At 45.3% G+C, this 27,853-nt stretch overlaps 3 protein-coding genes across 3 annotated transcripts in view; all 3 read right to left on the bottom strand.

Moving 5' to 3' along the window:
• Positions 1-1,094, bottom strand: part of LOC135085883 (uncharacterized) — a 41,480-nt gene extending 40,386 nt beyond the window's left edge. The window contains exon 1 of the mRNA XM_063980669.1: positions 993-1,094. Within this exon, the coding sequence (XP_063836739.1) occupies positions 993-1,075 (83 nt within the window). The 5' untranslated portion in view covers positions 1,076-1,094. The remainder of the gene's footprint in view (positions 1-992) is intronic.
• A 306-nt stretch (positions 1,095-1,400) lies between these two features.
• Positions 1,401-9,802, bottom strand: LOC135085884 (uncharacterized). The gene is made up of 9 exons (XM_063980670.1): positions 9,691-9,802; positions 7,811-8,108; positions 7,124-7,316; positions 6,103-6,190; positions 5,430-5,640; positions 3,569-3,733; positions 3,171-3,268; positions 3,010-3,083; positions 1,401-1,595 (listed from the first exon to the last, which is right to left on the bottom strand). Exons 1-9 carry the CDS (start codon positions 9,785-9,787, stop codon positions 1,401-1,403), a joined length of 1,419 nt encoding a protein of 472 aa, XP_063836740.1. The 5' UTR covers positions 9,788-9,802.
• A 4,985-nt stretch (positions 9,803-14,787) lies between these two features.
• LOC135085885 (uncharacterized) lies at positions 14,788-20,348 on the bottom strand. Its single transcript, XM_063980671.1, has 7 exons — positions 20,325-20,348; positions 19,597-19,728; positions 18,927-19,048; positions 18,000-18,153; positions 16,401-16,556; positions 15,329-15,487; positions 14,788-14,838 (listed from the first exon to the last, which is right to left on the bottom strand). The coding sequence occupies exons 1-7, from the start codon at positions 20,346-20,348 to the stop codon at positions 14,788-14,790; spliced, it is 798 nt and encodes a 265-aa protein (XP_063836741.1).
• Between the last annotated feature and the right edge of the window lie 7,505 nt (positions 20,349-27,853).

Consider the following 27,853-nt stretch of genomic DNA (forward strand, 5'->3'; position numbering starts at 1 on the left):
TGTCAAAAGAGCACTTTTACACGTCCCAACCCTACCACTGCTTCGGGACAGTAATATGGGTCAATGTTGAGAAGAAACAGCGCAAGAAACTCAGTCACTATTGTCAGCTTCTGTTTAATGATTTTACTCAAATCAAAGTTGGAAAAAACAGATCTGCGACAGAATAGATATCACGCGGGAAAAAGTAAAAAATGATCAAAACCAGTGCCTGAGGTATGGGAGCGGCACGGGAGGGTGTTTTTGTGACGTCATAATATTATGTCAGTCACCTCTCCCGTGCCGCTTCCATATCTATAGGTTGCTCTTTCCCACTGGGCATTTTGGGCACGTGTCCAGGGCCCCGCGACTGAGGACTCAAAAGACCTTTTTCCAGATGATACAGGGCCCCCCTTGATCCTTAAGTACCCAGGGCCCCTAGGTTAAAGACGACCCTGACTCAGGCACTGACTGAGTTAAGTTAAAGCCCGGTCTGTGAGCACGTAGAATTTTGTCCAATGACCCCAAGCTACCCATCCTTATCGCTCGCGCGTAATAGGGATGTTTCCTGGGTCAAAAAGCAAGAGTTTTAATTAGTCCGTCAGTTAACTTATCAAAAAATACTGTACACTTATTTTTCACTTTTTCAAACTAATGAAAATTTAAAGAGATAAAGCGCGCCAAAGTTCATAAGAAGAGGCCCGTGACGTCAATGCGTGCATAAAAGTGCCGCACGTTGTGACGTCGTGCGGAACTTCAACGCACCATAACTATGTAATTATTTGTTAGATTGACAAATAAAAACATGTGTCCAATATTTTTTGATATTAAACATGACGGACTAAAAAAATTTTTTTACGAAACTAGCCTATTATATTGCTGTCGCGACTGTGCGACGGGCGCCCGCAGTGAGTGTGCGAGCGCGATACATAATTAGCGATAAGGATGGGTAGCTTGGGGTCATTGGACAAAATTCTACGTGCTCGCAGACCAGACTATACCTATAAACAACTCACTCAATAACAGTCTTCATATTATCCACCATCAGCCTCGCCATCTCGACCGCTACTGGAGTACCATCGCCGACCGATGCCAACATGTCGCACAGCTGTCGCGACAGGCTCGAGCGGGTGTCGAACCCGCGACCGCGACAAATATGTTCAAGCAAATTGTATTTAGCAAACTAAAGTGGCAATGGGCAGGGCACATAGTACGCAGAACTGACGGCCGATGGGGCAGCAAGGTTCCCGCATACCGGAAAACGCAGCGTAGGAATTCCATTCACAAGGTGGACCGACGAAATCATAAAGTAGCAGGAAGGCGCTGGATGCAGGCCGCTACTAATCGATCAACATGGAAAGCATTGGGGGAGGCCTATGTTCAGCAGTGGACGTCCTATGGCTGAAATGATGATGATGATGAACTCACTCAATAACAGTCTTCATATTATCCACCATGAGCCTCGCCATCTCGACCGCTACTGGAGTACCATCGCCGACCGATGCCAACATGTCGCACAGCTGTCGCGACAGGCTCGAGCGGGTGTCGAACCCGCGACCGTTGGCCAGAATCATGCGGGATACTTCGACGCAGAGGGCGAGAGACACGTCTGGCTTGTCCTAGAATATAAGAGGAATAAACAAAGATTATTATTATTATTAAACAAAGATAAATTATAGGTCGCTCAACGAGAATTGAGGCTAACACGTACTCACACTGCTGTAATATCATTACATAGTATAAAAAAACCCAACTGCGTAAAAATTAATGAAATTTTAATCTTTTTAGTTAAATAACATAAATTTTTGTAAGCTACTTAAAAAACCCTTTATTTGGATACCCCACTCGATAGGTTTGAGAAAAAAAATGTTTTTTAAGACATTATGTCGCCTAACGACACCACTCACGCTAAAATCGGTCAAGCCGTTTAGGCTGTAGGCCGTGCCAAAGAAATATACATACATACATACACTCGAAAGACATAACCCTCCTTCTGGCGCAGTCGGGTAAAAACAAAGTCACTTTCCGCTGTCTGTCCCTATGTATGCTTATATCTTTAAAACTACGCAACTGATTTTGATGCGGTTTTTTTTTATTAGATAGTGATTCAAGAGGAAGGTTTTCAAGTAAGTATAATACATTGTAACTGTGCGAAGCAGCGGCGGGTCGCTAGTTTGAATACAAAACAGAAACAATACATTACACTAGTTACCTCGCTCTTGTTAAATGATTGTAAGCGAGACAGAAAGCACTTGTCAGTCCGACTACGCAAGACAGCGTATACAGATACAAATCTCTGCTAGTGTAGGTAGCCTCAACTCACGTTACGCGAGCTATAAATTACTTTTTAAGACACCACAAGCTTCTAACATGACTCAAATCTGTTGAGAATTCAATGGTTTTTAACTAAACTAGTGAAGCGTTTGGCCTGCATGGATCTAATGATCTTAGATGGTAATGCGGTCAACGTGCCGTACACCTGTCGCGACAGGCTCGAGCGGGTGTCGAACCCGCGACCGCTGGAGAGAATCATGCGGGATACTTCGACGCAGAGGGAGAGACACGTCTGGCTTGTCCTGGATAGGAAAATATGATTAAATTACTTTTTGAGCCGCCATTTTATTGGCGGTCAATCTGTAGATCCTGGCTACACAGGAGTTGCACCGGTGGGAACGAGAAGTGGGAATAGTCCCGTTTTTGAGCCGCCACAAGCTTACACGGGACTATTCCCACCTCTCGTTCCCACCGCTGCAACTCCTGTGTAGCCAGGATCTACAGCTTGACCGCCAATAACCCAACCAGTGAAGGTCAAGTTTGTCCCGGGGGAAGGTTAAGCTGTCATTGGACCCGCAACGAAATTAATCAGAAGAACATAAGAGGAGTTCGATGTTAAGGTTTTGAATTTTTGATATGGCCCAATCAGCTTTATAGGTTGCTCAACGAGAATTGAGGCCATTAACATAAGCAAAGATTTGTATCTGTGGTATACGCTGTCTTCGCTGACGTGATTCACACAAAATAATAAAATCTTACCTTAGCAAACGATAGAAACGATCCTAAGATGTCATCGATTGGTATTTGAACGTTAATACCACTTTGAGTTTCATCTGAAAACAGAATAAATTTAATTTATTTATCAATTTTCAGTCCTACCATAGATGGCATAAAGTTCAAATTACAAAAATCAGTCTTACCTAGTTTAATGCGGGCTCGTTTTCCCATAGTACTCAAAAAGGAGCCTTGATACGTCCTTGTGTTCGTTATCAGCTTTGAAGACATCGAAAGTGGATCCCTGATGGTGGAGACAGAATTTTTCATATCTACAACTGCATATCTAGCACACACTATGCGATATTAAGTACATGTTACATTGTTCGGTTGTTTCTAAGGCTGAGTTGCATGCAACATCTTCCTTTAGCTTTAATATACGTAAAAAATCTGTCAAACTCCATACAAAAAGCACCGGTTATTGTTATAGTTACGGTTAAAGTAAGTTGGTGCAATTCAGCCTAAGATTCTCAGGAACAAATATACATAAAAAAATTACACGGGCAATGCTTAAAAGTCAAATACAAATTAAAATCAAGTTTACCTGAAATCCAAGGCTTCCTCTCTCAGTTTAGCGAGTTTAAACCTCTCCTGGCCCCTCAGGCCTCTGAATAGCAGGTCGAAGAAGGCCGACGCACAGACAGACGGCTCTCGATTCTTATTCATAGTGGCTGGCATGCAGAACGATATGAGGAAGCTTTCTGCTAGTCTGAAAGTCAATTACTATAATAGGGATGTGTCCTGGGTAGAAGACGCCCGTGACGTCAAGGAGTGCTTAAAAGTGTAGCACTTTGTGACGTCACTCGGAATTTTAACGCATCATAACTTCGTAATGAACATCACTCATCGTGATTCACAATGACGCCCACGATCACTCTGACAAGAATGTACCGATTGAGAAGAAGTACTTCGTAATTACTTGTTTGATTGACAAATAAAATATACGTGTTCAATATTTTTTGATAATATAATGACGGGCTAAAACATTTTAGGAAACTAGCCTGACTAAATAGTGAACGTGTAAAGACCTAGAACGTGGACAGACGACTTCATAAAGGTAGCAGGAAGGCGCTGGATGCAGGCCGCTACCAACCGTGCGATGTGGAAATCATTGGGGGAGGCCTATGTTCAGCAGTGGACGTCCTGTGGCTGAAATGATGAGATGCAAAATGCTTTCCATGTTGCCCAGTTGGTAGCGGCCTGCGTCCAGCGCCTTCCTGCTACTTTTATAATGTCGTCGGTCCATCCTGTGGGTGGACGTCTCACGATGCGTTTTCTGGCACGCGGCCTCCACTCCAGAACCTTGCCCCTTCGGCCGTCAGTTCTGCGTACTATTCTTCTAGCTGGACGTCTTTTAGCTGAAAAGAAACCATAACTTACCTGATCTTCATATCGTCCCCATTCAAACACTTGGCTACCCTCTCTCTCGCGTTACTGGCTATACCCACATCACTGTCAGTCACAGCTAACGATATGCTCTCAATAACGGAGCTAGTACACGTAGAAATCACAGATCACAGAAACTAAAGGGAGATGTGACAAGGGGGCGGGGCCGGTGTCGCAGCAATATGCCCAAAAACAGAACACATTGCTCGCGTAAGCAATGAGGGCTATCGTTTTTATACTTAACAGTTGGCACCCTTGGCGATTGACAGGACCTTACTCTACAGTGGCGCCATCTTGATGAGTGCAAATGCGATAGTCCTCCTACCACTTTAGCGCTCACCAGTTGGTGCCACTGTCTTCGCTACTAGCAAGTGACAGGACCTTACTCTACAGTGGCGCCATCTTGATGAGTGCAAATGCGATAGTCCTCCTACCACTTTAGCGCTCACCAGTTGGTGCCACTGTCTTCGCTACTAGCAAGTGACAGGACCTTACTCTACAGTGGCGCCATCTTGATGAGTGCAAATGCGATAGTCCTCCTACCACTTTAGCGCTCACCAGTTGGTGCCACTGTCTTCGCTACTAGTAAGTGACAGGACCTTACTCTACAGTGGCGCTAACTGGTGAGCGCTAAAACTATAGCCCTCATTATGACAGCAGCGACGTCATATGTAAACAGATTATATTGCTTGCGTAAAACTAAAGATCTAACGTTGAGTACTGATACCGCAGTGGTTAATTAGCACATATTTTGATTTCTTTGTGTGTGTTAATTTCTAATGCGACACTGAGTTTCGAACTCTGCGTATTAGTTGGCATCTCTCTATATCTCTATGGTAGAAATCCTTGTGGGAGGCCTTGGTCCAGCAGTGAACGTCATTTAGCTGAAACGAACGAACCTCCGTGGTTGAGGATTCCGGGTGAAGCTCGCTTCCACCTTCGGCCTGATCGTCACTTATCATCAGGTGAGATACAGGCCAAGAGCTTCCTCGTTGTGGATAAAAAAAACCACCACTCACCTGATCTTCATATCGTCTCCGTTCAAACACTTGGCTACCCTCTCTCTCGCGTTACTAGCTATACCCGCATCACTATCAGTCACAGCCAGTGATATACTCTCAATAACGGAGCTAGTATACGTATCGGGTGACTCGATGTTGTGTAGTATTTTGCTCGGGTGTGATTTTGGAATCTTAGCTGACGGTTCGCCGTATTTTGGGCCGAAAAGATCTGTAAAAAATATGTTTATTTATACTTTTTCACATAAAACTGAAGTACAGGGGCGAACTTGATGCCGGGTGGCATTCTCTACCAGTAAACCGCAAGTCGAGCAGGGAAACTAAGGCGGTACAAAAAAAAAGTATAATAGTAGTTATTTCGTTTTTTTTTTTCAATAAAGTTGCTTTATACGGCCGAAGAGTGATTTATTTTTTAAAAGCCCTTTTATGTTCCTATGGACACATCCTGTTTTTTGCAGAAACGACATTCCACTAGCTCACACTAAGCGTTTCGAAAACTCTTTTATTATGCGAACAGCTAGGGACTGGAATTCGTTGCCTGCTACTGTCTTTCCCAAACACTACAATCGGGCCTTTTCAAGGCGATAGTGATTAGGCACTTACAGGGCAGATATTTACCATCCTAGACTGCGTGTCATTTAACATCAAGTGTGATTGCAATCAAATAACTTACCTTCAAAAACATTCAACATCACCGTCACAGCAAGTCCCCTGACAGCCCTGTCACTGTGACTGACACACGTCACCACCCCGCCCACCACCTAAAAAGAAAGAAAGAAAATAATTTTATTCAGCAAAAAACGTTAGACATACAGAGCATTTCAGCTACAGGGCGTCCACTGCTGAACATAGGCCTCCCCCAATGACTTCCACATCGCACGGTTGGTAGCGGCCTGCATCCAGCGCCTTCCCGCTACTTTTATCAGTGGCCTAATTTACGTTTGACACAGTCAAAATCTCGTTGAAGTTTAGTAGACCTATTGAAAAACAGTTCTAAATCCGTATTCACGTATCATTTCGATAGAACGATTACTCGATAGGATCGCAACGTTTGTGTCGGTGTTTATCGGCCGTTTGGTGTAGTGGTTCAGAACGGACTACTATGCCGAGAGGTCCCGGGTTCAATTCCCGGCCGGGCAGAAATTGAAATGATGAATTTTAATTTCTGTGACGGGTCTGGGTGTTACTATGTATTTAAAAAAGTATATTAAGGGCTGATTTTTCAATCGTCGGATAACTTTTAACTAAAGAATAAGTTTGGCACATTGCAGTTTTAGTATGGGAAATATGTCAAAATGACAAGGTTATTCCTCAGATAAAAGATATCTGACGATTGAAAAATCAGCCCTAAGTAGTATATTCGTTAAACTAGCACCCATAACACAAGCATTAAGTTGCTTACTTTGGGGCTAGATGGCGCTATGTGAAAGTAAAAAAAAACTAGGTAATAGGTGAATACCGCGGAGGCAACGATTGAATACGCATAAAAACGAAATCGAAACAAAATCGGGCTATACGCATAAATACGAAATCGAAACAAAGACTAACACGTGAATACGAAAGATGACTCCAGCGATCAAATCACTTGCATGTCGTTGAAGTTTTGTTACGTGAATTAGGCCACAGCCACTTAGAAAATTATCAATCAGTTTTTTGCAATAATTAAATTAATAATTAATAACCTGTCTCCCCACCCTCCCTCGAGTCAAGCACCGCGCATCTGACACCAGCTTCAGACTCTCTGAAGGCAGCTCTCTGAGGAGACTGCAGATGTCGAGGGTAGACAGCAATTCCGTCTGTTCGGTGTGGGATATGTAGGTGGATAGTATGCGGAGGCATTTGGACTTCGTGTGGCCTACTACCCTGGCTGTTAGTTGCAGGACCATTCTGGAAGAGAAATTAAAAAATTGTATTAAATAGTACGGACTAATTGTCAAATTTTAAAAGGAAAAATAAAGATATAAAGGTCAGTATAGACAAGATATATATAAAAGACACGGGAGGGAGTTTTTCTGAAGACAAACGTCAGCGAGACTTCAGATGTGTCAGACTTGTATGCTTTATCACGACATATGTCACCCCTCCTGTACCACTCCTATACCTCTGGCACTAGAATTATTTGCTTTAACATTTGCTTTAAACCTCTGGCCCTGACTCAGTTTAGACGTATATCTTATATCTATAAAAATTAAAGGTCACTGATTGACTGACTCACTCATCACGAAATCTCAGAAACTACAAGTGCTAGGAGTCTCAAATTTTGCATGGGGGTTCCTTTTAGAACGTAGGTGCTCACTAAGACTGGATTTTGCAAAATTCAAGCCCTAAGGGGGTAAAGTGGGATCCACGCGTACGAAGTCGCAAGCGGCCGCTACACTTACTTGAAATGATACTCGTCACATATCATAGGATTTCCAATCTGCGCATAATACAGCAACTTAACGTAAGAATCAATCTCCTCCTTCTGTCTCTGTCTGTCCATGAACTGTCTGTACTTAGAGACCGGTCGCTCCGTCTCGCTCGCACAGGCCAACGCTTGGCCAAACAGTTCGGCCAACTTGATCTCGTGCCAATGTCTTTCTTCCAAAGCTATTAATGCGGGTAGTAGCTCGGGAATGTGTATTTTGTGTTTGGTTACAATTAGAAGAATGCGTAGTACTGCTTTTTGTTTTTCGCGCACTGGAAATGGAAATAAAAATTAATTGTATTTGACACCATACGACTATAAGAAAAATACATATTTTTAAAAACACACTTCATTCTAGAGTTGTAAGAAACTCGAGTCTTTTAGTCTTAATTTCTAGACTTGAGTCTACTCCCAAGATTAGGAGTTCTTTGAGTCTTCTGAGTCCTTTCGAATCTTGTAATTTATTTGAGTTCTTTTTATTTATTTTAAACTACAGCTATGGATTTAGAGGATGCAGTCATTAGTTCTTAAAAAAAAACTTCGTTTACAATACGTGTTTACTAAAAAAGTAAAAGTAAAAAGACTCAGCATTTAAGTTCTTTTTGACAAGACTCGAGTCTTTTACAAAAGACTCAAAATCTGAAGGACCTGACCTCTAAGTTTTATTTATAAGACTCGAATCATCAAAAATAGCTCTAGACTTTAAGACTCGATTTTCTTACAACACTTGGTCAGGCTGTAGTTCGTTTACGTATCTCCTCATTTCTAATTCAATTATAACAGTAACCAGTACCAGTCACAAGGTGGACCGATGACCTCATAAAGGTAGCAGGAAGGCGCTGGATGCCGCCGCTACCAACCGGCCATTATGAAAATCATTGGGGGAGGCCTATGTTCAGCAGTGGACGTCCTATGGCTGAGATGATGATATGACTTACCAGTAAGAAAACTTTCAAAGCACCTCCATGGCACTGCTATCAGTCTACCATAGACGTCCAAAGTCCTGTCCAATAGACCTGCCAGCCAGTTCATCATGCTGGCATAGCCGTGGTTGTCTATGTATGTATTGATGAGATACTCTATGGCCGAATTCAGGTGCTCCGTCAATTTTGCATGCTATGTGCCCTGTCCATTGCAACTTCAGCTTGCTAAAGGACGAAGAACACTTTTCAACCCGATAACGAATCGTAACCGTATCAACTCGAGGCGGTCAATTTCTTTGCACGAAACTAAGTACTGCAACGCACACTTATCCGCACCGTAACGTAAACGCCTCGCCTCGCGGTTGATAGTGCGCGAAAGGCGTAAGTGCGTAACCGTGTTGATCCTTTTCCGGGTCGATAAGTCTGCTATGACCTTAATCCATCATGGTTTATTTCGTTTACGGATACACTTACCGGTACCAGTCACAAGGTGGACCGACGACCTCATAAATGTAGCAGGAAGGCGCTGCTTGCACTACCAGACTTACCAGTGAGAAAACTCTCAAAGCACCTCCACGGAACTGCCACCAATCTACCATAGACTTCCAGACTCCTGTCCAATAGACCTGCCAGCCAGTTCATCATGCTGGCATAGCCGTGGTTGTCTATGCACGTGTTTATTAGATACTCTATGGCCGAGTTCTGGTGCTCCGTCAATTTTGCATGCAATGTGCCCTGTCCATTGCAACTTCAGCTTGCTAAAGGACGAAGAACACTTTTCATCCCGAAAACGAATCGTAACCGTATCAACTCGAGGCGGTCAATATTCTTTGCACGAAACTAAGTACTGCAACGCACACTTATCCGCACCGTAACGTAAACGCCTCGCCCGCGGTTGATAGCGCGGCGCTGCTTGCACTACCAGACTTACCAGTGAGAAAACTTTCAAAACACCTCCACGGCACTGCCACCAATCTACCATAGACCTCCAGACTCCTGTCCAATAGACCTGCCAGCCAGTTCATCATGCTGGCATAGCCGTGGTTGTCTATGCACGTGTTTATTAGATACTCTATGGCTGAGTTCAGGTGCTCCGTCAATTTTGCATGCTATGTGCCCTGTCCATTGCCACTTCAGCTTGCTAAAGGACGAAGAACACTTTTCAACCCGATAACGAATCGTAACCGTATCAACTCGAGGCGGTCAATATTATTTGTACGAAACTCCGTACTGCAACGCACACTTATCCGCACCGTAACGTAAACGCCTCGCCTCGCGGTTGATAGCGCGCGAAAGGTGTAAGTGACCTTAATCCATCACGGTTTATTTCGTTTACGGATACACTTACCAGTACCAGTCACAAGGTGGACCGACGACCTCATAAATGTAGCAGGAAGGCGCTGCTTGCTCTACCAGACTTACCAGTGAGAAAACTCTCAAAGCACCTCCACGGAACTGTCACCAGTCTACCATAGACTTCCAGACTCCTGTCCAATAGACCTGCCAGCCAGTTCATCATGCTGGGATAGCCGTGGTTGTCTATGCATGTATTGATGAGATACTCTATGGCTGAGTTCAGGTGCTCAGATGGTTGCAGGTCTGGTGTATCTTTCCAGTGGAGAAGGGTTTCCAGCTGGAAAGAGGAAACACTTTTTAGATAATATGAACTGTCAACATATTGTGGTGACGACAAGGTTCAACAGTTTTGTTATAAAACAAAAAATAGTAATAAAAATACTCCAAAAAAAAGGCTAAAGTAAGTAGGCGCGTGCGTTATATTTTAAAGTCATATTGTTATATCGTTCTATACAGCTTATTATAAAAGGCACTACCATGCAATGTCACGCTGTGAACTAATATTTTATGATGCAAGTCTGAAGATAAGTTAAGACACGTATAAAAAGTCAATTCATCATCATCATCATCATCATCATCATTTAGGACGTCCACTGCTGAACATAGGCCTCCCCCAATGATTTCCACATCGCCCGGTTGGTAGCGGCCTGCATCCAGCGCCTTCCTGCTACCTTTATGAGGTCGTCAGTCCACCTTGTGGGTGGACGCCCTACGCTGCTCTTTCCGGTACCTAATACCCGTTTTCACCATCAATCCCTAATTTTAAAGTTACCCCTATCAGGCCTGTTTATCTCCGCGAGTTTCATCATTTTACCGAAGTCAGCCCTATAGCTTCGGCGCAGTGCCGATCACTGACGTTTGTCAACAAAATGGTGCTTGACTCTTGAGACAGGCTAAATTACACCATATTGTTAATGACATTGAGCATACATTTTTTTAAATACCTTCGCGAAGTAAAACTTCTGTACGTAGTACTTATTATTATTCTGTGCCCTATGGTATTATTTTTTCGTAGGGGTTACTTAAAAGTTAGGGATTGATGGTGAGATCGGGCATAAGTCGATCAAAACTCACAATATCAACGTGCAGGCTGTTGACCAGTTTCCTCCCGTTGTCCTCTCTAGCTGTAGTCGCCATCACTTCTATAAGAGGGCTTCTGAGGACGCCCGCGTGAGGCTTCAACGCCTCCCTGCAGTTGCATACCATCTGCGGGGACAATATAGCTTTTATTATAAACAACTGTCATCTCCCTGGAGTCGAACCTTAACTTCGAACTCCTCCTATGTTTTTCTGACTAATTTCGTTGCGGGTCCAATGACAGAATAACTTTCCCCCGGGACATACTTGGCCATCGCTGGTTGGGTTATTGGCGGTCAAGCTGTAGATCCTGGCTACACAGGAGTTGCAGCGGTGGGAACAAGAGGTGGGAAATATGGGAATCTCCCCAGGTTGACTGAATAGATCGATTAATACCAAAACAACTGTCTTAATTTTCATGTTTCGAGTTGATATTTCTGTAAGATGTCTGTTTTCATAAGTCATTAGTATTGGGTGTGAAATTAGTGTTGTGGTGTGTTTTGGGGTGTATCCTTGGGTTGAGACGGATCAATGTTCAATCTGTCGTTTGGGACAAATTGGGACGTGTTCTAGTTTTAGAACGTGTCACTAGTGTTAATGTATATCATTAGGGGTGGGGTGTGTCACTGGTGTTGGGGTCATATCACTAGCGTTAGCGTGTGTCATCAGACTTGGGATAAGTCACTAGTGTTGACGTGTGTCACTAGTGTTCGACTGTCATTAGTGTCAGGGTGTGTCATTAGTATTGATGTGTAGTTATTAGTGTTGGAGTGAGTCATTGTTATCAATGTTGACATGTATCATCGTGTCATTACCTGAGCCAGCGGCGCGCTCCCTGTTAATCCTTCAGCGAGCGCGGTCACCCATCCAGTGTGGCGCAGAGAGCTCGCGTGTTGTAGTAGACCCATCACAGTGTCAGCACACTCTAGTTGTAGGGTGTGTCATTAGTGTTGGAGTATGACACTAGTGTTGGGGTGTGTCACTAATGTTGGTATATGTCACTAGTATTGGTATGTGTCACTAGTGTTGGTATGTGTCACTAGTGTTGGGGTAAGTCATTATTAATGATAGAGTGTCACTAGTGTTAGCGTGTGTCATCAGTCTTGGGAGTGTGTCATTGTCATCAATGTTGACATGTGTCATCGTGTCATTACCTGAGCCAGCGGCGCGCTCCCTGTTAATCCTTCAGCGAGCGCGGTCACCCATCCTGTGTGGTGCAGAGAGCTCGCGTGTTGTAGTAGACCCATCACAGTGTCCGCACACTCTTGTTGTAGGGTGTGTCATTAGTGTTGGGGTGTCACTAGTGTTGAGGTGTGTTATTAGTATTAGGGTGTGTCACTAGTGTTCAAGAGTGCCACTAGTGTCGGAGTGTATTATTAGTGTTAGAGTGTGTCACTAGTGTTGAGGGTGTGTCATTAGTGTTGCAATGTCATTAGTGTTGGCGTGTGTCACTAGTGTTGGGGTGTGTCATTAGTGTTGACATGTCTCATCGTGTCATCAGTGTGTTACCTGAGCCAGCGGCGCGCTCCCTGTTAATCCTTCAGCGAGCGCGGTCACCCATCCAGTGTGGTGCAGAGAGCTCGCGTGTTGTAGTAGACCCATCACAGTGTCCGCACACTTTAGTTGTAGGGTGTGTCATTAGTGTTGGTGTGTGTCACTAGTGTTCAGGAGTGCCACTAGTGTTGGAGTGTGTTATTAGCGTTAGTGTGTCACTAGTACTGGGACACCCCCAGTAGTGTTGCAATGTCACTAGTGTTGCGGTATGTAACTAGTGAACAGGAGTGCCACTAGTGTTGGGGTGTGTTACTAGTGTTGCAATGTCATTAGTGTTGGAGTGTGTCGCTAGTGTTGGAGTGTGTCACTAATATTGGGGGTGTGTCACTAGTGATGCAATGTCATTAGTGTTGGAGTGTGTCGCTAGTGTTGGGGTATGACACTAATGTTGGTGTGTGTCACTAGTGTTGGAGAGTGTCGCTAGCGTTAAAGTGTGTCACTAGTGTTGCAGTGTGTCACTAGTGTTGGAGTGTGTCACTAGTATTGGAGTGTGTCACTAGTGTTGGTGTGTGTCACTAGTGTTCAAGAGTGTCACTAGATGTAGGGGTGTGTTATTAGTATTGGAGTGTCACTAGTGTTGTTGTGTCACTAGTGTTAGCGTGTGCCACTAGTGTTGGGGTGTGTCATCAGTGCTAGGGTGTGTCGACAGACCTGAGCCAGCGGCGCGCTCCCTGTTAATCCTTCAGCGAGCGCGGTCACCCATCCAGTGTGGTGCAGAGAGCTCGCGTGTTGTAGTAGACCCATCACAGTGTCCGCACACTCTTGTTGTAGGGTGTGTCATTAGTGATGAGGTGTGTCATTAATATTGGGGCATCACTAATGTTGGGATGTGTCAATAATGTTGTTGTGTTACTAGTATTGGGGTGTGTCATTAGTGTCGGAGTGTGTCATTAATGTTGTGTTTTATCAACGTTGGAGTGTGTCACTAGTGTTGGGGTGTGACACTAGTGTTGGGGTGTGTCACTAGTATTAGCGTGTGTCATCAGTCATGGGATGAGTCACTAGTGTTGGCGTGTGTCATTAGTGTTGGGGTGTGTCGCTAGTGTTGGAGTGTGCCATTAGTGTTGGGGTGTGTCATTAGTTTTGGGGAGTGTCATTAGTGTTGGGGAGTGTCATTAGTGTTGGGGTGTGCCATTAGTGTTGGGATGTGTCATTAATGTTGGGGTGTGTCATTAATGTTGGGGTGTGTCACTAGTGCTGAGGGTGTGTCATTAGTGTTGCAATGTCATTAGTGTTGGCGTGGGTCACTTGTGTTGGGGTATGTCATCAGTGTTGACGTGTGTCATCGTGTCATTACCTGAGCCAGCGGCGCGCTCCCTGTTAATCCTTCAGCGAGCGCGGTCACCCATCCAGTGCGGTGCAGAGAGCTCGCGTGTTGTAGTAGACCCATCACAGTGTCCGCACACTCTTGGGAGTTCACTAATGTTGGGATGTGTCAATAATGTTGTTGTGTTACTAGTATTGGGGTGTGTCATTAGTGTCGGAGTGTGTCATTAATGTTGTGTTTTATCAACGTTGGAGTGTGTTATTAGTATTGGAGTGACACTAGTGTTGGAGTGTCATTAGTGTTAGCGTATGACATCAGTTTTGGGATGAGTCACTAGTGTTGGCGTGTGTCACTAGTGTTGGAGTGTGTCATTATTATGACATAAGTGTTGACATGTATCATCGTGTCATTACCTGAGCCAGCGGCGCGCTCCCTGTTAATCCTTCAGAGAGCGCGGTCACCCATCCAGTGTGGTGCAGAGAGCTCGCGTGTTGTAGTAGACCCATCACAGTGTCCGCACACTCTAGTTGTAGGGTGTGTCATTAGTGTTGCAGTGTATCACTAGTGTTGGGGTATGTCACTAGTGTTGGAGTATGTCACTAGTGTTGCAGTGTCACTAATGTTGGGATGTGTCACTATTGATGTAACGTGTCACTAGTGTTGGCGTGTGTCACTAGTGTTGGGGTGTGTCATTAGTGTTGGGGAGTGTCATTAGTGTTGGGTTGTGCCATTAGTGTTGGGATGTGTCATTAATGTTGGGGTGTGTCATTAGTGTTAGGGTGTGTCATCAGTCTCGGGATGAGTCACTAGTGTTAGCGTGTGCCACTAGTGTTGGGGTGTGTCATTACGTCACTAGTGTTGGAGTGTGTCATTGTGTCATTAATGTCGACCTGTGTCATCAGTGCTAAGGTGTGTCGACAGACCTGAGCCAGCGGCGCGCTCCCTGTTAATCCTTCAGCGAGCGCGGTCACCCATCCAGTGTGGTGCAGAGAGCTCGCGTGTTGTAGTAGACCCATCACAGTGTCTGAACACTCTAGTTGTAGGGTGTGCCATTAGTGTTGCAGTGTGTTATTAGGGTTGGAGTGTGTCATTATTGTTGAAGTGTCACTAGTATTGGGGTAAGTCACTAGTGTCGGAATATGTCATTTGTGTTGGGGTAAGTCATTAGTGATAGAGTGCCACTAGTGTTGGAGTGTGTCACTAGTGTTGCAGTGTGTCACTAGTGTTGGAGTGTGTCACTAGTGTTGGTGTATGTCACTAATATTGTTATGTGTCATTAGTGTTGACATGTCTCATCGTGTCATCAGTGTGTTACCTGAGCCAGCGGCGCGCTCCCTGTTAATCCTTCAGCGAGCGCGGTCACCCATCCAGTATGGTGCAGAGAGCTCGCGTGTTGTAGTAGACCCATCACAGTGTCCGCACACTCTTGGGAGTTCAACTCATTGTCCACTAGTTCGATTTCGTGGGAGTTTTCCTGAGAGGAATGGTCGATGTTATTTTAAACCTCGATGATAATATGCATATTATCCAATCATCAAACTGATGAATAAAATTGGCCTATTGACAATGTTTGGAATGTTTAACTACCTAGCTCGCATCAATACTTATGACTATAATTTGTATACTTTAAAGACTGTAAACCCTTGAAAAGGAGGCTGACAATAATGACTGCGTTTCTTGCGCTGCTTCTTCTCAGCACTGGCCCATTTATTGTCCCGAAGCAGTGGTAGGGTTAATATTGGGACCTGTAAAAGTGCTTTTTTAAAGCCTACTTGCAAAAATAAATGAGTTTTTATGACAGCTTCTGTATGGGAAATATTCCAGAGTTAAAAGATGACGTCCGACGAAAGACACGACGTCCGACGGTTGAAAAATCAGCCCTTAACAATATATCATCATAAATCACACTATAATTATGTACTTAAATGACTAATTTTTAAAATTAGTTATGCAGTTATTTGGACAATGTCTTATTTAAATATTAACTCAAGTAATCTGAAGTGGCAATGGGCAGGGCACATAGTACACAGAACTGACAGCAAGGCTCTGGAATGAAGGCCATTTATCAGAAAACGTAGCGTGTGACGTCCACCCGCAAGGTGGACCGACGACCTCATAAAGGTAGCAGGAAGGCGCTGGATGCAGGCCGCTACCAACCGGGCCAGATGGATCATTAAAAACTCATTTATTTTTGCAAATAGGGTTTTAAAAAGCACTTTTATACGTCCCAATTTTAACCCTACCACTGCTTCGGGACAATAAATGGGCCAGTGCTGAGAAGAAGCAGCGCAAGAAACTCAGTCACTATTGGGGGAGGTCTATGTTCAGCAGTGGACGTCCTGTGGCTGAAATGATGATGTTGATGATTTATTTTAAAACTGACTCACCGGAGGCTCCTCATCAGTATCCATCAGATCGAACTGCAGTGGGTTTTCGGATAACGTCCTCAGAAACATCCTAGTTCTGGTAGTTCTACTGGCACTAGTAGCGCTAGTCCGACTGGTAGGACTGTCGACCACTGTGTGGATGGTCTTTTGCTGCGACTGGAATGGAATTAAAATTATTTATTACAGGGAGCGTAGTGTGAGTTTACGTCAAACACATTCGATGTATACTGCGTTAAAAAGTGACATTATATGACGGATTGTACAGCGCCCATAGCGGAAACTTTCAAGGACTAATACTATATAGCCCGACCAGGAACATAAAAACCCTCGCCATTTTGCGGAAAACTAATGGTACTAATTTCTTTTAATGGCAACAGTAACTGAAAACTTCATTGACATGTCACCTTGCATGTCAGTCTATTGCTGTCAAAGTGTAAACAAACTTTATTTTAAATGTGCGCAATTGATTTAGTTAATTAAATTACTAAAATATTTTTATAGTCGTGAAAGAAAAGTGGTTCACAATGTGTTAAAGTATTTGTCGAAGAGAAATACTCAGGGTTCGGACAATATTTTCATTGAATAATGTTTCCGACAAAGGTTGTCAAATTGACTGACATGTTTATCGCATAGTACAGTCCACTATGAAAATTAGCTGTGGTTTGTTTCAACTACCTATTTTAAAATTTTTTGTCACTTTCTAAGTGTTGAATTTTATGGAATTGGGAAAGAAGTACCGAGTTTGAAGCGTTCATGAGCAAACATTGCAGTTGAATATTCAAGTTCTGAATTTGATTATTGATGAATAATAAAATAAATCCTACTAGCTCGATTGATGGTTTCATTTCATTTATTTAAACCAGGTTACCTATAATAATATTTTTTCGTTAATTTATGAAAATATCAAATTAGCCCGTAATCCTGAATCCTGATACATAAAGTTAGCCTATTAATTTAACACAGGTACGACTGTACTCAGTGTTGCACTATCAAATGCAATTGACGCGCCTCTATGCCAGGGTTTTTATGTTCCTGGTCAGGCTATACTAATATTATAAATGCGAAAGTAACTCTAGTCTGTCTGTCTTGCTTTCACGGCAACCACTGAACCGATTTAAGCGCTAGTCCTATAGTAGGTTAGCTCTTTTAAGGGCACTTAAGGTAGTTACGCTCACAAAATGTCATACTTATGAGCATGCATATTATTAGTAGTGGTTCGACACACATGCTATTAATTTCTCAACAGTAGCATGCTTTCGTGCTAATAATGAGCATGAAATCTCCTCTCTCACTCATTTTTTGCCCTCTCTCTATCACTTCTTTCCCTCTATCTTATCTCTCTAACACATACACAAACGCCCGTATCCACAAACGCTGCCTGCTTAAGTGAAGCAGCAAATCGAACGCACAGCGTTAAATAGAGCTCTGTGATCGGTTTGTGTGTCACCCTGTGCGTCCACGCGCACTGTGAGACCTCATAGTAATGTTTGTGAAATAAATAAAAATAAAATAAAATAAAAATTGTGAATACGAGCGAGACACTTACCCAAGTAATATACCACCATTCATGATCTTTCTCTTATACGAGTACACACTTACCCAAGTCATCTTCAAAGGCAGCTTCCACTGTTGTTCACAATCGAACAGCTTCTCCCATACGTTGCGGCTGAACAGAAACTGATAGAACTTCGCCTCCGGCCGCATGATCAATATGGCTGCGCAGAGGCACTTGTAGTTCGCCACTTGGAATTGTCTGTAGGCAGAAATACAGGGTGTTGAATCACACATTTATTGAAAACAAACTAAAGTCGCTGACATAGCCCGACGGATTAGCAAGTTGAAGTGGCAATGGGCAGGGCACATAGTACGCAGAACTGACGGCCGATGGGGCAGCAAGGTTCTGGAGTGGAGGCCGCGTACCGGAAAACGCAGCGTGGGACGTCCACCCACAAGGTGGACCGACGAAAAGGTAGCAGGAAGGCGCTGGACGCAGGCCGCTACCAACCGGGCGATGTGGAAATCATTGGGGGAGGCCTATGTTCAGCAGTCACGACGTCCTATGGCTGAAATGATGATGACAATTAAAGCAGACATATGTATTTTTTGGTGCTTTGGAGCATTTTTTGGGAAAAGTTTACATCCGGTAATAGCTTTTTCGTCCAGTTGCAGCGGTGGGAACGAGAGGTGGGAATAGTCCCGTCCCGTAGTAGTATCTCATTGGCTGCAATGATGCTGTATGAAGCAGTATCAACAGCGACTCACCTGTAGGCCTCATTGGTTGGGCTTTTGAGGCGGTCAAGCTGTAGATCCTGGCTACACAGGAGTTGCAGCGGTGGGAACGAGAGGTGGGAATAGTCCCGTCCAGTAATAGTCTCTCATTGGCTGCAATGATCCTGTATGAAGCAGTATGAATAGCAACTGGCCTGTATTCCTCATTGGTTGGGTTTTTGTGGCGGTCAAGCTGTAGATCCTGGCTGCACAGGAGTTGCAGTGGTGGGAACGAGAGGTGGGAATTTTTCCGTCTACCTGTAGGCCTCCTTGAGTTCGGGCGCGGCGGGCCGCGGGCAGGCCTTGTCGCGGGAGGCCGCGCAGAGCCCGCCGGCGCGCTTCATCAGCAGAGACGGCTGCAGGAGACACTTCTCTACACGCTGGTAGAGAGACGACTAATTTTGTCGCGTCATTCTAATACTGGGCGTCTCTCTCTCTCTCTGCTCGATGGACTGATGACTTCAAGGAGATAGCTGGCAGTCAAAAAGCAAATGTGACAGTCCTCCTACCGCTTTAGCGCTCACCAGTAGGCACCACTAGCAAGTGACAGTGACCTTACTCTACAGTGGCGCCATCTTAGTGACTGCAGATAGTGACTGCAAATGCCACAGTCCTCCTACCGCTTCCGCGCTCAGTTGGTGCCACTGTCTTCGCCACTAAAGCCCGGTCCGTGAGCACGTAGAATTTTGTCCAATGACCCCAAGCTACCCATCCTTATCGCTCGCGCGTAATTATGTTGCTGTCGCGACTGTGCGACGGGCGCCCGCAGTGAGTGTGTGAGCGCGACAGCTACAAGGATGGGTAGCTTGGGGTCATTGGACAAAATTCTACGTGCTCACAGACCAGATTGATTTTGATTCATAACCAGATTGATCCAGATTGATCATGATTGATTGGCTGTAATGATGCTGTATGAAGCAGTATGAACAGCAAGTAACCGGTAGGCCTCCTTGAGTTCGGGCGCGGCGGGCCGCGGGCAGGCCTTGTCGCGGGAGGCCGCGCCGAGCCCGCAGGCGCGCTTCATCAGCAGAGACGGCTGCAGGAGACACTTCTCTACACGCTGGTAGAGAGACAACTAATTTTGTCGCGTCATTCTAATACTGGACGTCTCTCTCTCTGCTCGATGGACTGATGGCTGCAGGAGAGACCGCTTTACATTGTGGTAGAGAGCTTGACTAGTTGTGTAATTTTATCGCGGGCAGCGTAGTGGCGAGTAGTAGTTTTCCTAAGTCGCGAGTCTGAAGGAATTATAAGCGCGGCCAGTTCGGGGATGGGTGACCGGTAAGTCTGTGACACTTTTTGAATCTACCCGGCTTCGTCCAGTAGTAGTTTGCCCTAGATAACTGACAGTCACTGTCAAAAACCGGGCGATCGTGACGTCTGAGACTGTAATGAAGGCAGAGTGTGAACCAAGCAGCGTACTGTACAGTGGGGTCAACTGACAAGCATTAAGTCCGCCCTTATGCTACTGACCTGTAGGCCTCACTGTAGCGCCATCCTGGTGATGACAGTGACCTTATCTACAGTGGCGCCGTAAAATTACTGACCTGTAGGCCTCCTATCCTAGTGACTGCAGATGCGATAGTCGTCCTACCACTGTCTTCGCCACTAGCAAGTGACAGCGACCAGTAAGACCATAGCCCTCATGCGACTGACCTGCAGGCCTCCCTGTGGCGGCATCTTGGTGATGACAGTGACCTTGCTCTAAAGTGGCGCCATCTTGGTTTAAATACGATAGTCTTCTAAAAACTTCAGCGCTCACCAGTTGGCGCCACTGTCTTCGCCACTAGCAAGTGACAGTGACTTTGTTCTACAGTGGCGCCAACTGGTGAGCCCTCACGCGACTAACCGGTAGGCCTCCTTGAGTTCGGGCGCGGCGGGCCGCGGGCAGGCCTTGTCGCGGGAAGCCACACAGAGCCCGCAGGCGCGCTTCATCAGCAGAGACGGCTGCAGGAGACGCTTCTCTACATGCTGGTAGAGAGACGACTAATTTTGTCGCGTCATTCTAATACTGGGCGTCTCTCTTTCTGCTCGATGGACCGATGACTTCAAGGAGATATCTGGCAGTCGAAAAGCGAGAGATAGTGACCTAACTCTACGGTGGCGCCATCCTAGTGACTGCAAATGTGACAGTCCTCCTACCGCTTTAGCGCTCACCAGTAGGCACCACTAGCAAGTGACAGTGACCTTACTCTACAGTGGCGCCATCTTAGTGACTGCAGATAGTGACTACAAATGCCACAGTCCTCCTACCGCTTCAGCGCTCAGTAGTTGGCACCACTAGCAAGTGACAGTGACGTTACTCAAGTGACGCCATCTTAGTGACTGCAAATGCCATAGTCCTCTTACCGCTTCAGCGCTCAGTTGGCGCCACTGTCTTCGCCACTAGCAAATGACAGCGACCATATCTACCATCCTCATGCTACTGACTGACATTTAGGCCTCCTTATGGTACTATCTTGGTGTAAATGCGATAGTCCTCCTGCCAGTTCAGCGCTCACCAGTTGGCAGTGACCTTGCTCTACAGTGGCGCCAACTGGTGAGTGTAAATACCATAGCCCTCATGCTACTAAAGCCTGGTCTGTGAGCACGTAGAATTTTGTCCAATGACCCCAAGCTACCCATCCTTATCGCTCGCGTGTAATTATGTTGCTGTCGCGACTGTGCGACGGGCGCCCGCAGTGAGTGTGCGACCGGGCTTTAGTAGTAGCTTTTTCGTCCAGCAGGAGCTTTTTTGTCCAGTTGCAGCGGTGGGAAAGAGAGGTGGGAATAGTCCCGTCCCGTAGTAGTATCTCATTGGCTGTAATGATGCTGTATGAAGCAGTATGAATAGCAACTAGCCTGCAGGCCTCCTTGGTTGGGCTTTTGAGACGGTCAAGCTGTAGATCCTGGCTACACAGGAGTTGCAGCGGTGGGAAAGAGAGGTGGGAATTTTCCCGTCTACCTGTAGGCCTCCTCGAGTTCGGGCGCGGCGGGCCGCGGGCAGGCCTTGTCGCGGGAGGCCGCGCAGAGTCCGCAGGCGCGCTTCATCAGCAGAGACGGCTGCAGGAGACACTTCTCTACATGCTGGTAGAGGGACGACTAATTTTGTCGCGTCATTCTAATACTGGGCGTCTTTCTTTCTGCTCGATGGACTGATGACTTCAAGTAGATAGCTGGCAGTCGAAAAGCGAGAGATAGTGACCTAACTCTACAGTGGCGCCATCCTAGTGACTGCAAATGTGACAATCTTCCTACCGCTTCAGCGCTCACTAGTTGGCGCTACAAGCAAGTGACAGTGACGTTACTCAAGTGACGCCATCTTAGTGACTGCAAATGCCACAGTCCTTCTACCGCTTCAGCGCTCAGTTGGTGCCACTGTCTTCGCCACTAAAGACCGGTTCGTGAGCACGTAGAATTTTGTCCAATGACCCCAAGCTACCCATCCTTATCGCTCGCGCATAATTATATCGCAGTGAGTGTGCGAGCGCGATAGCAACATAATTACGCGCGAGCGATAAGGATGGGTAGCTTGGAGTCATTGGACAAAATTCTACGTGCTCACAGACCAGACTATAGCAAATGACAGTGACCTTACAGCACCTAACGCCAACTGGTGAGCCCTCATGCTACTGACTTGTAGAAAACGGCTGAAAATAACAAGAGATTGTGCTCTATAGCATTTCTTGGGGAAAGTTTACATCCGGTAATAGCTTTTTCGTCCAGTTGCAGCGGTGGGAACGAGAGGTGGGAATAGTCCCGTCCCATAGTAGTCTTTCATTGGCTGCAATGATGCTGTATGAAGCAGTATGAACAGCAACTAGCCTGTAGGCCTCATTGGTTGGGCTTTTGAGGCGGTCAAGCTGTAGATCCTGGCTACACAGGAGTTGCAGCGGTGGGAACGAGAGGTGGGAATAGTCCCGTCCCGTAGTAGTCTACCACTGGCTGCAATGATGCTGTATGAAGCAGTATCAATAGCAACTAACCTGTAGGCCTTTTTGGTTGGGTTATTGGCGGTCAAGCTGTAGATCCTGGCTGCACAGGAGTTGCAGCGGTGGGAACGAGAGGTGGGAATAGTCCCGTCCCGTAGTAGTCTCTCATTGGATGTAATGATGCTGTATGAAGCAGTACCAACAGCAACTAACCTGCAGGCCTCATTGGTTGGGTTATTGGCGGTCAAGCTGTAGATCCTGGCTACACAGGAGTTGCAGCGGTGGGAACGAGAGGTGGGAATAGTTCCGTCCCATAATAGTCTACCACTGACTGTAATGATGGTGTATGAAGCAGTATCAATAGCAACTGACCTGCAGGCCTCATTGGTTGGGCTTTTGAGGCGGTCAAGCTGTAGATCCTGGCTACACAGGAGTTGCAGCGGTGGGAACGAGAGGTGGGAATAGTTCCGTCCCATAATAGTCTACCACTGACTGTAATGATGGTGTATGAAGCAGTATCAATAGCAACTGACCTGCAGGCCTCATTGGTTGGGCTTTTGAGGCGGTCAAGCTGTAGATCCTGGCTACACAGGAGTTGCAGCGGTGGGAACGAGAGGTGGGAATAGTCCCGTCTACCTGTAGGCCTCCTTGAGTTCGGGCGCGGCGGGCCGCGGGCAGGCCTTGTCGCGGGAGGCCGCGCAGAGCCCGCCGGCGCGCTTCATCAGCAGAGACGGCTGCAGGAGACACTTCTCTACATGCTGGTAGAGGGACGACTAATTTTGTCGCGTCATTCTAATACTGGACGTCTATTTCTCTCTGCTCGATGGACTGATGACTTCAAGGAGATAGCTGGCAGTCGAGAGATAGTGAATTTACTCTACAGTGGCGCCATCTTGGTGTAAATGCAACAGCCCTTATGCTACTGACCTATACGCCTCCCTGAGCTCGGACGGAAAATTGTGTTTTGGAACATTTCTTGGAGAAAGTTTACATCCAGTAGTAGCTTTTTAGTTCAGTAGTAGTTATTTCGTCCAGTAGTAGCTATTTCGTCCAGTAGTAGCTATTTCGTCCAGTAGTAGTTATTTTGTCTAGTAGTAGTTTTTTCGTCCAGTAGTAGCTATTTCGTCCAGTAGTAGCTATTTCGTCCAGTAGTAGCTATTTCGTCCAGTAGTAGCTATTTCGTCCAGTAGTAGTTATTTCGTCCAGTAGTAGTTTTTTCGTCCAGCAGTAGCTTTTTTGTCCAGTTGCATCGGTGGGAACGAGAGATGGGATGGTCCCATCAGTAGCAAATGACAGTGACCTTATCTACAACCCTCATGCTACTGACATTTCGGCCTCCTTGTAGCACTATCTTGGTGTAAATGCGATAGTCCTCCTGCCAGTTCAGCGCTCACCAGTTGGCAGTGACCTTGCTCTACAGTGGCGCCAACTGGTGAGTGTAAATGCCATAGCCCTCATGCTACTAAAGCCTGGTCTGTGAGCACGTAGAATTTTGTCCAATGACCCCAAGCTACCCATCCTTATCGCTCGCGCGTAATTATATTGCTGTCGCGACTGTGCGACGGGCGCCCGCAGTGAGTGTGCGAGCGCGACAGCTACAAGGATGTGTAGCTTGGGGTCATTGTACAAAATTCTACGTGCTCACAGACCAGATTGATTTTGATTCATAACCAGATTGATCATGACTGATTGGCTGTAATGATGCTGTATGAAGCAGTATGACCAGCAACTAACCGGTAGGCCTCCTTGAGTTCGGGCGCGGCGGGCCGCGGGCAGGCCTTGTCGCGGGAAGCCGCGCAGAGCCCGCACGCGCGCTTCATCAGCAGAGACGGCTGCAGGAGAGGCTTCTCTACATTCTGGTACAGGAGAGACTCTTCAGACTTGAGAGAGGCGAGCGGGATCTGAGAAAAGTTGTGGTTAAACTCCTTTGACAATTAAACTATAAGGCTGAGCTGCACCATTAACTTTGACAAACGTCAAAAATCTGTCAAACTCCATACAAAAAACACCGGTTACCGTCAAAGTTACGGTCAAATTTAGGTGGTGCAACTCGGCCTAACTAGAGTCCAACGGTTTTAAGTCAAGTGGCATAAAGAAAAAAATAACAACCCAGATAACAAAGATTTTCATGTAATTACTTTGTATGTAATGTTGTTTGTATGCCTCAATAAATCTGAAATATTATGTAACTCAAAGGTAACTGGCTGATTGACTGACATAGTGATCTATCAACGCACAGCCCAAACCACTGGACGGATCGGGCTGAAATTTGGCATGCAGGTAGATGTTCTGACGTAGGCATCCGCTAAGAAAGGATTTAACGAAACTCCACCCCTACGAGGGCAAAACGCCAACCACGCGTACGAAGTCGCGGGCTAGTAAATAAATAAACCCAGTATTTATAGTAGTCTAGCCCTCCTTTAAATGTCATAATTATAATGGTTGTCGAACGTGGCAAAAATAGGAACAAATAATCCAGTATTGATGGTAACTTCCTGTTGATAATGTCATAGCTGGGAGGGTTCAGTGTTAGACATCATGCCTCTTTAATCCACCTAAAAGACCTCTTAAAGATAGCAGGAAGGCGCTGGATGCAGGCCGCTGTCAACTGGTTAACATGAAAATCACTGGGGGAGGTCTAAGTCCAGCAGTGGACGTCCTGTGGCTGAATTGATGATGATGAATTTTTACGAAAAATACATATATTAAGACACTGACCTTTTCAAAAGCCATAGTGACGAGTGTATAGCACCTGGCCTGCTCTCTCAACATCTTCCTGAGCTCGTAGCTATCGCTCTCGCCCCGACTCCGCTTGCTAAGCGTCGCTAGCAGCTTGCTTACTATGTTAGAGAAGAATTGCTCGCAGAATGATGAGGTTGAGTATCTGTTAAACATTATTTTGATGTTAGAAACAAGAAAGAATAACAAAAACGTTACAAGTATTTAAACTTTGTATGGAAATAGCTGAGCGTGACGTCAAATGTCACTCGCCCATAGTAACACGTATGTGATGTATGAGACTCTGTGTGTCGTTCTAACATGACCAATGACGTCATGATATCTGTAACGTCTATATCTTAGGTATGTATTGAAATTTTTGTTAAAGAAAAGCACTGATTGATTTGATAATTTACATACCTGAGCAATGGCACGAGCAGTCGTTTGCAGACCGCCAGCGAAGGATTCTCGAACAAGATATTGGCGATGCTGTAACAAAATATAATTTATGTCCAAATAATCGCAAATGTTATAGACTAAGAGCTAGTGAACGCCAGACCTACGTCATTTTATAATAGCTGAAAGTTTTCTATGCTCCCAACATAGCATAGAATGTTGGTGAATCATGAAGTTTTGGTCATCGTGGCTTTGGCAGCTATCCTAAAAAACTGTCTGGCAAGCAGTTGGAACTGTCATAACTGTCTGGCTGATGTGGAAACAACTAAATCACCATGACCCAAACTTCATGATTCACCAACATTCTATCCTATATTGTTGGGAGCATACGTTGACAAACTTTCAGCTTTACTAAAATGACGTAGGTCTGGCGTTCACTAGCTCTTAGTCTATTATATTTTCTAAAAATGTAATTTAGCTTGTTTCAAAGTCTAGTACCGTTTCGTTTACCTATGTCAGTGATCGGTACTGTGCCGATGCGAAAGGGCTGACAGCTACAAGAAGCCATTGTGTCGCCATCTAGTGCACCACACGCGTATTTTTTCTTTTTTCCATAGCTTTTAATTTTACAATGGCTGAAGAAGAATACACGCGCTTACGTCACTCACTCACTACTCGCTCGTGAATGCCTTGTGAATTAAACATGCGTGTTTTGTTTTCAATGCGTACACAGGCCTGTAGGTCTAGGATACGCGTCGCGATAAATATTGATCACGCCATTTTATCGATTTTACGCGATAAGCCCATACATTTGTCGTCTAAAATCGTCGATAAAATTTTATCACAGTGCGCATCCTAGCCCGGCAAGTAAGATGGTGCAACCCGCAGTTAGTATGTATACCTACTCATGCCGGCTGAGGCTCATGAGGCTGCGGAGATGCGATCTCCTGCTCCCACTAGCATTTGGACTCGGTTTCCATTAAGGCGGAGCGGAGCGGAGAGGAGACGAGACGAGAGAAGTATTGCGCGGACTCATTTTTTAAAGAATTGAGAATGTTACTAGGTATGCAAAATCACTTGAAACCTATGTTACAGTTAGGCTTTTACATTTACAAATACATTAGTTTTTATTTCATTATAAAATACCCAGTAGTTATGATTTTATAGGCATTCAAAGTTCGCTTAAATATTGAGTCCCGCCGACGGTCACGTGACCCCGCGTGACGTACATTCACAGTGTCCGCTCACTAGAAAACGGATATAAACATACTTAAATACATTTTTTTTGTAAATACAAACTTATTATACATATTAACACCCAGACCCATCACAGAAATTAAAATTGAACCAAACCCAAACTTGATGCGATTGTGTCGTTTTATTGCGAATTACCTTCCAACTCCATCATTAGACCCTGATTACTATATAGAATTAAAGTACTCATCAATACAAAACGAACGAGCCCAAACTCGATGGATTTAAGTCGTTTTATTATAGAGTTCCTATGGCCACCTTCCAGCTCCATCATCAGATCAGCTCCATGTCATCATAATATTACATGGTCATCCAAATCACATGTGTTTGCGAAATTTCAGCTTAATCGGTTGCCTGGAACTGGGTCTTAATTCAGCTTGCAAGATTCCACCCATACAAATATGAGCCGGTCACTGTAATATGACGTCACGCGCATAAAATGGCGGGCCGGCTGCCGCCCGCACTTTTAAAATTCAATATCTTGGAAACTAATTGACGTATCGAAATAATTCTTTCACGTGTATTTTTTATTTTTAACAGAGAATACAGAAAGCTAAAAAACAAAATTAGTGAACATTCTTCATTTGACAGCGGCGACGGTACGGCGTGGAGCGGAGCTGAGCGAAGTGTGTTTTCCTTTCATAGACAGCAATAGACTGACAGCTGATAGCTACGCACAGCTCACACATCTCCTCTCGTCTTGTCTGCTCTCTGCTTTTCTCCGCTCCACTTTGTTGGAAATAACCTGCCAGCTTTGCCGCACATCTCCTTTCGTCTCCGCTCCGCTCCGCTTTGGTAGAAACCAGGCCTTAGACTCTTACCCTGCACTACTTTCCTTTAACCGTAACTATCACTGGTGTTTTTGTATGGAGTTTGACACTTTTGTCGTTTGTTACAGTAAGATGG

The sequence above is a fragment of the Ostrinia nubilalis genome, chromosome 30 (genome assembly GCF_963855985.1).
Source record: "Ostrinia nubilalis chromosome 30, ilOstNubi1.1, whole genome shotgun sequence".
In the NCBI taxonomy this organism is placed as follows: Eukaryota; Metazoa; Arthropoda; class Insecta; order Lepidoptera; family Crambidae; genus Ostrinia; species Ostrinia nubilalis.

What these genes read in the sequence shown, in the direction of transcription:
- LOC135085884 (XM_063980670.1), bottom strand. Translation starts at nt 9,787, where the DNA reads ATGATGAACTGGCTGGCAGGTCTATTGGACAGGAGTCTGGAGGTCTAT. An exon ending in TTTTGAAAGTTTTCTCACTG is followed by an intron (nt 8,109 to 9,690) that starts GTAAGTCTGGTA and finishes TTCCATTTCCAG; the next exon opens with TGCGCGAAAAACAAAAAGCA. An exon ending in GATGTTGAATGTTTTTGAAG is followed by an intron (nt 5,641 to 6,102) that starts GTAAGTTATTTG and finishes TATTTTTTACAG; the next exon opens with ATCTTTTCGGCCCAAAATAC.
- LOC135085885 (XM_063980671.1), bottom strand. Translation starts at nt 20,348, where the DNA reads ATGCCGCCACAGGGAGGCCTGCAG. An exon ending in CGCCACAGGGAGGCCTGCAG is followed by an intron (nt 19,729 to 20,324) that starts GTCAGTCGCATG and finishes TCTCTCTACCAG; the next exon opens with CGTGTAGAGAAGTGTCTCCT. An exon ending in TGCCTTTGAAGATGACTTGG is followed by an intron (nt 16,557 to 17,999) that starts GTAAGTGTGTAC and finishes ATTCCATTCCAG; the next exon opens with TCGCAGCAAAAGACCATCCA.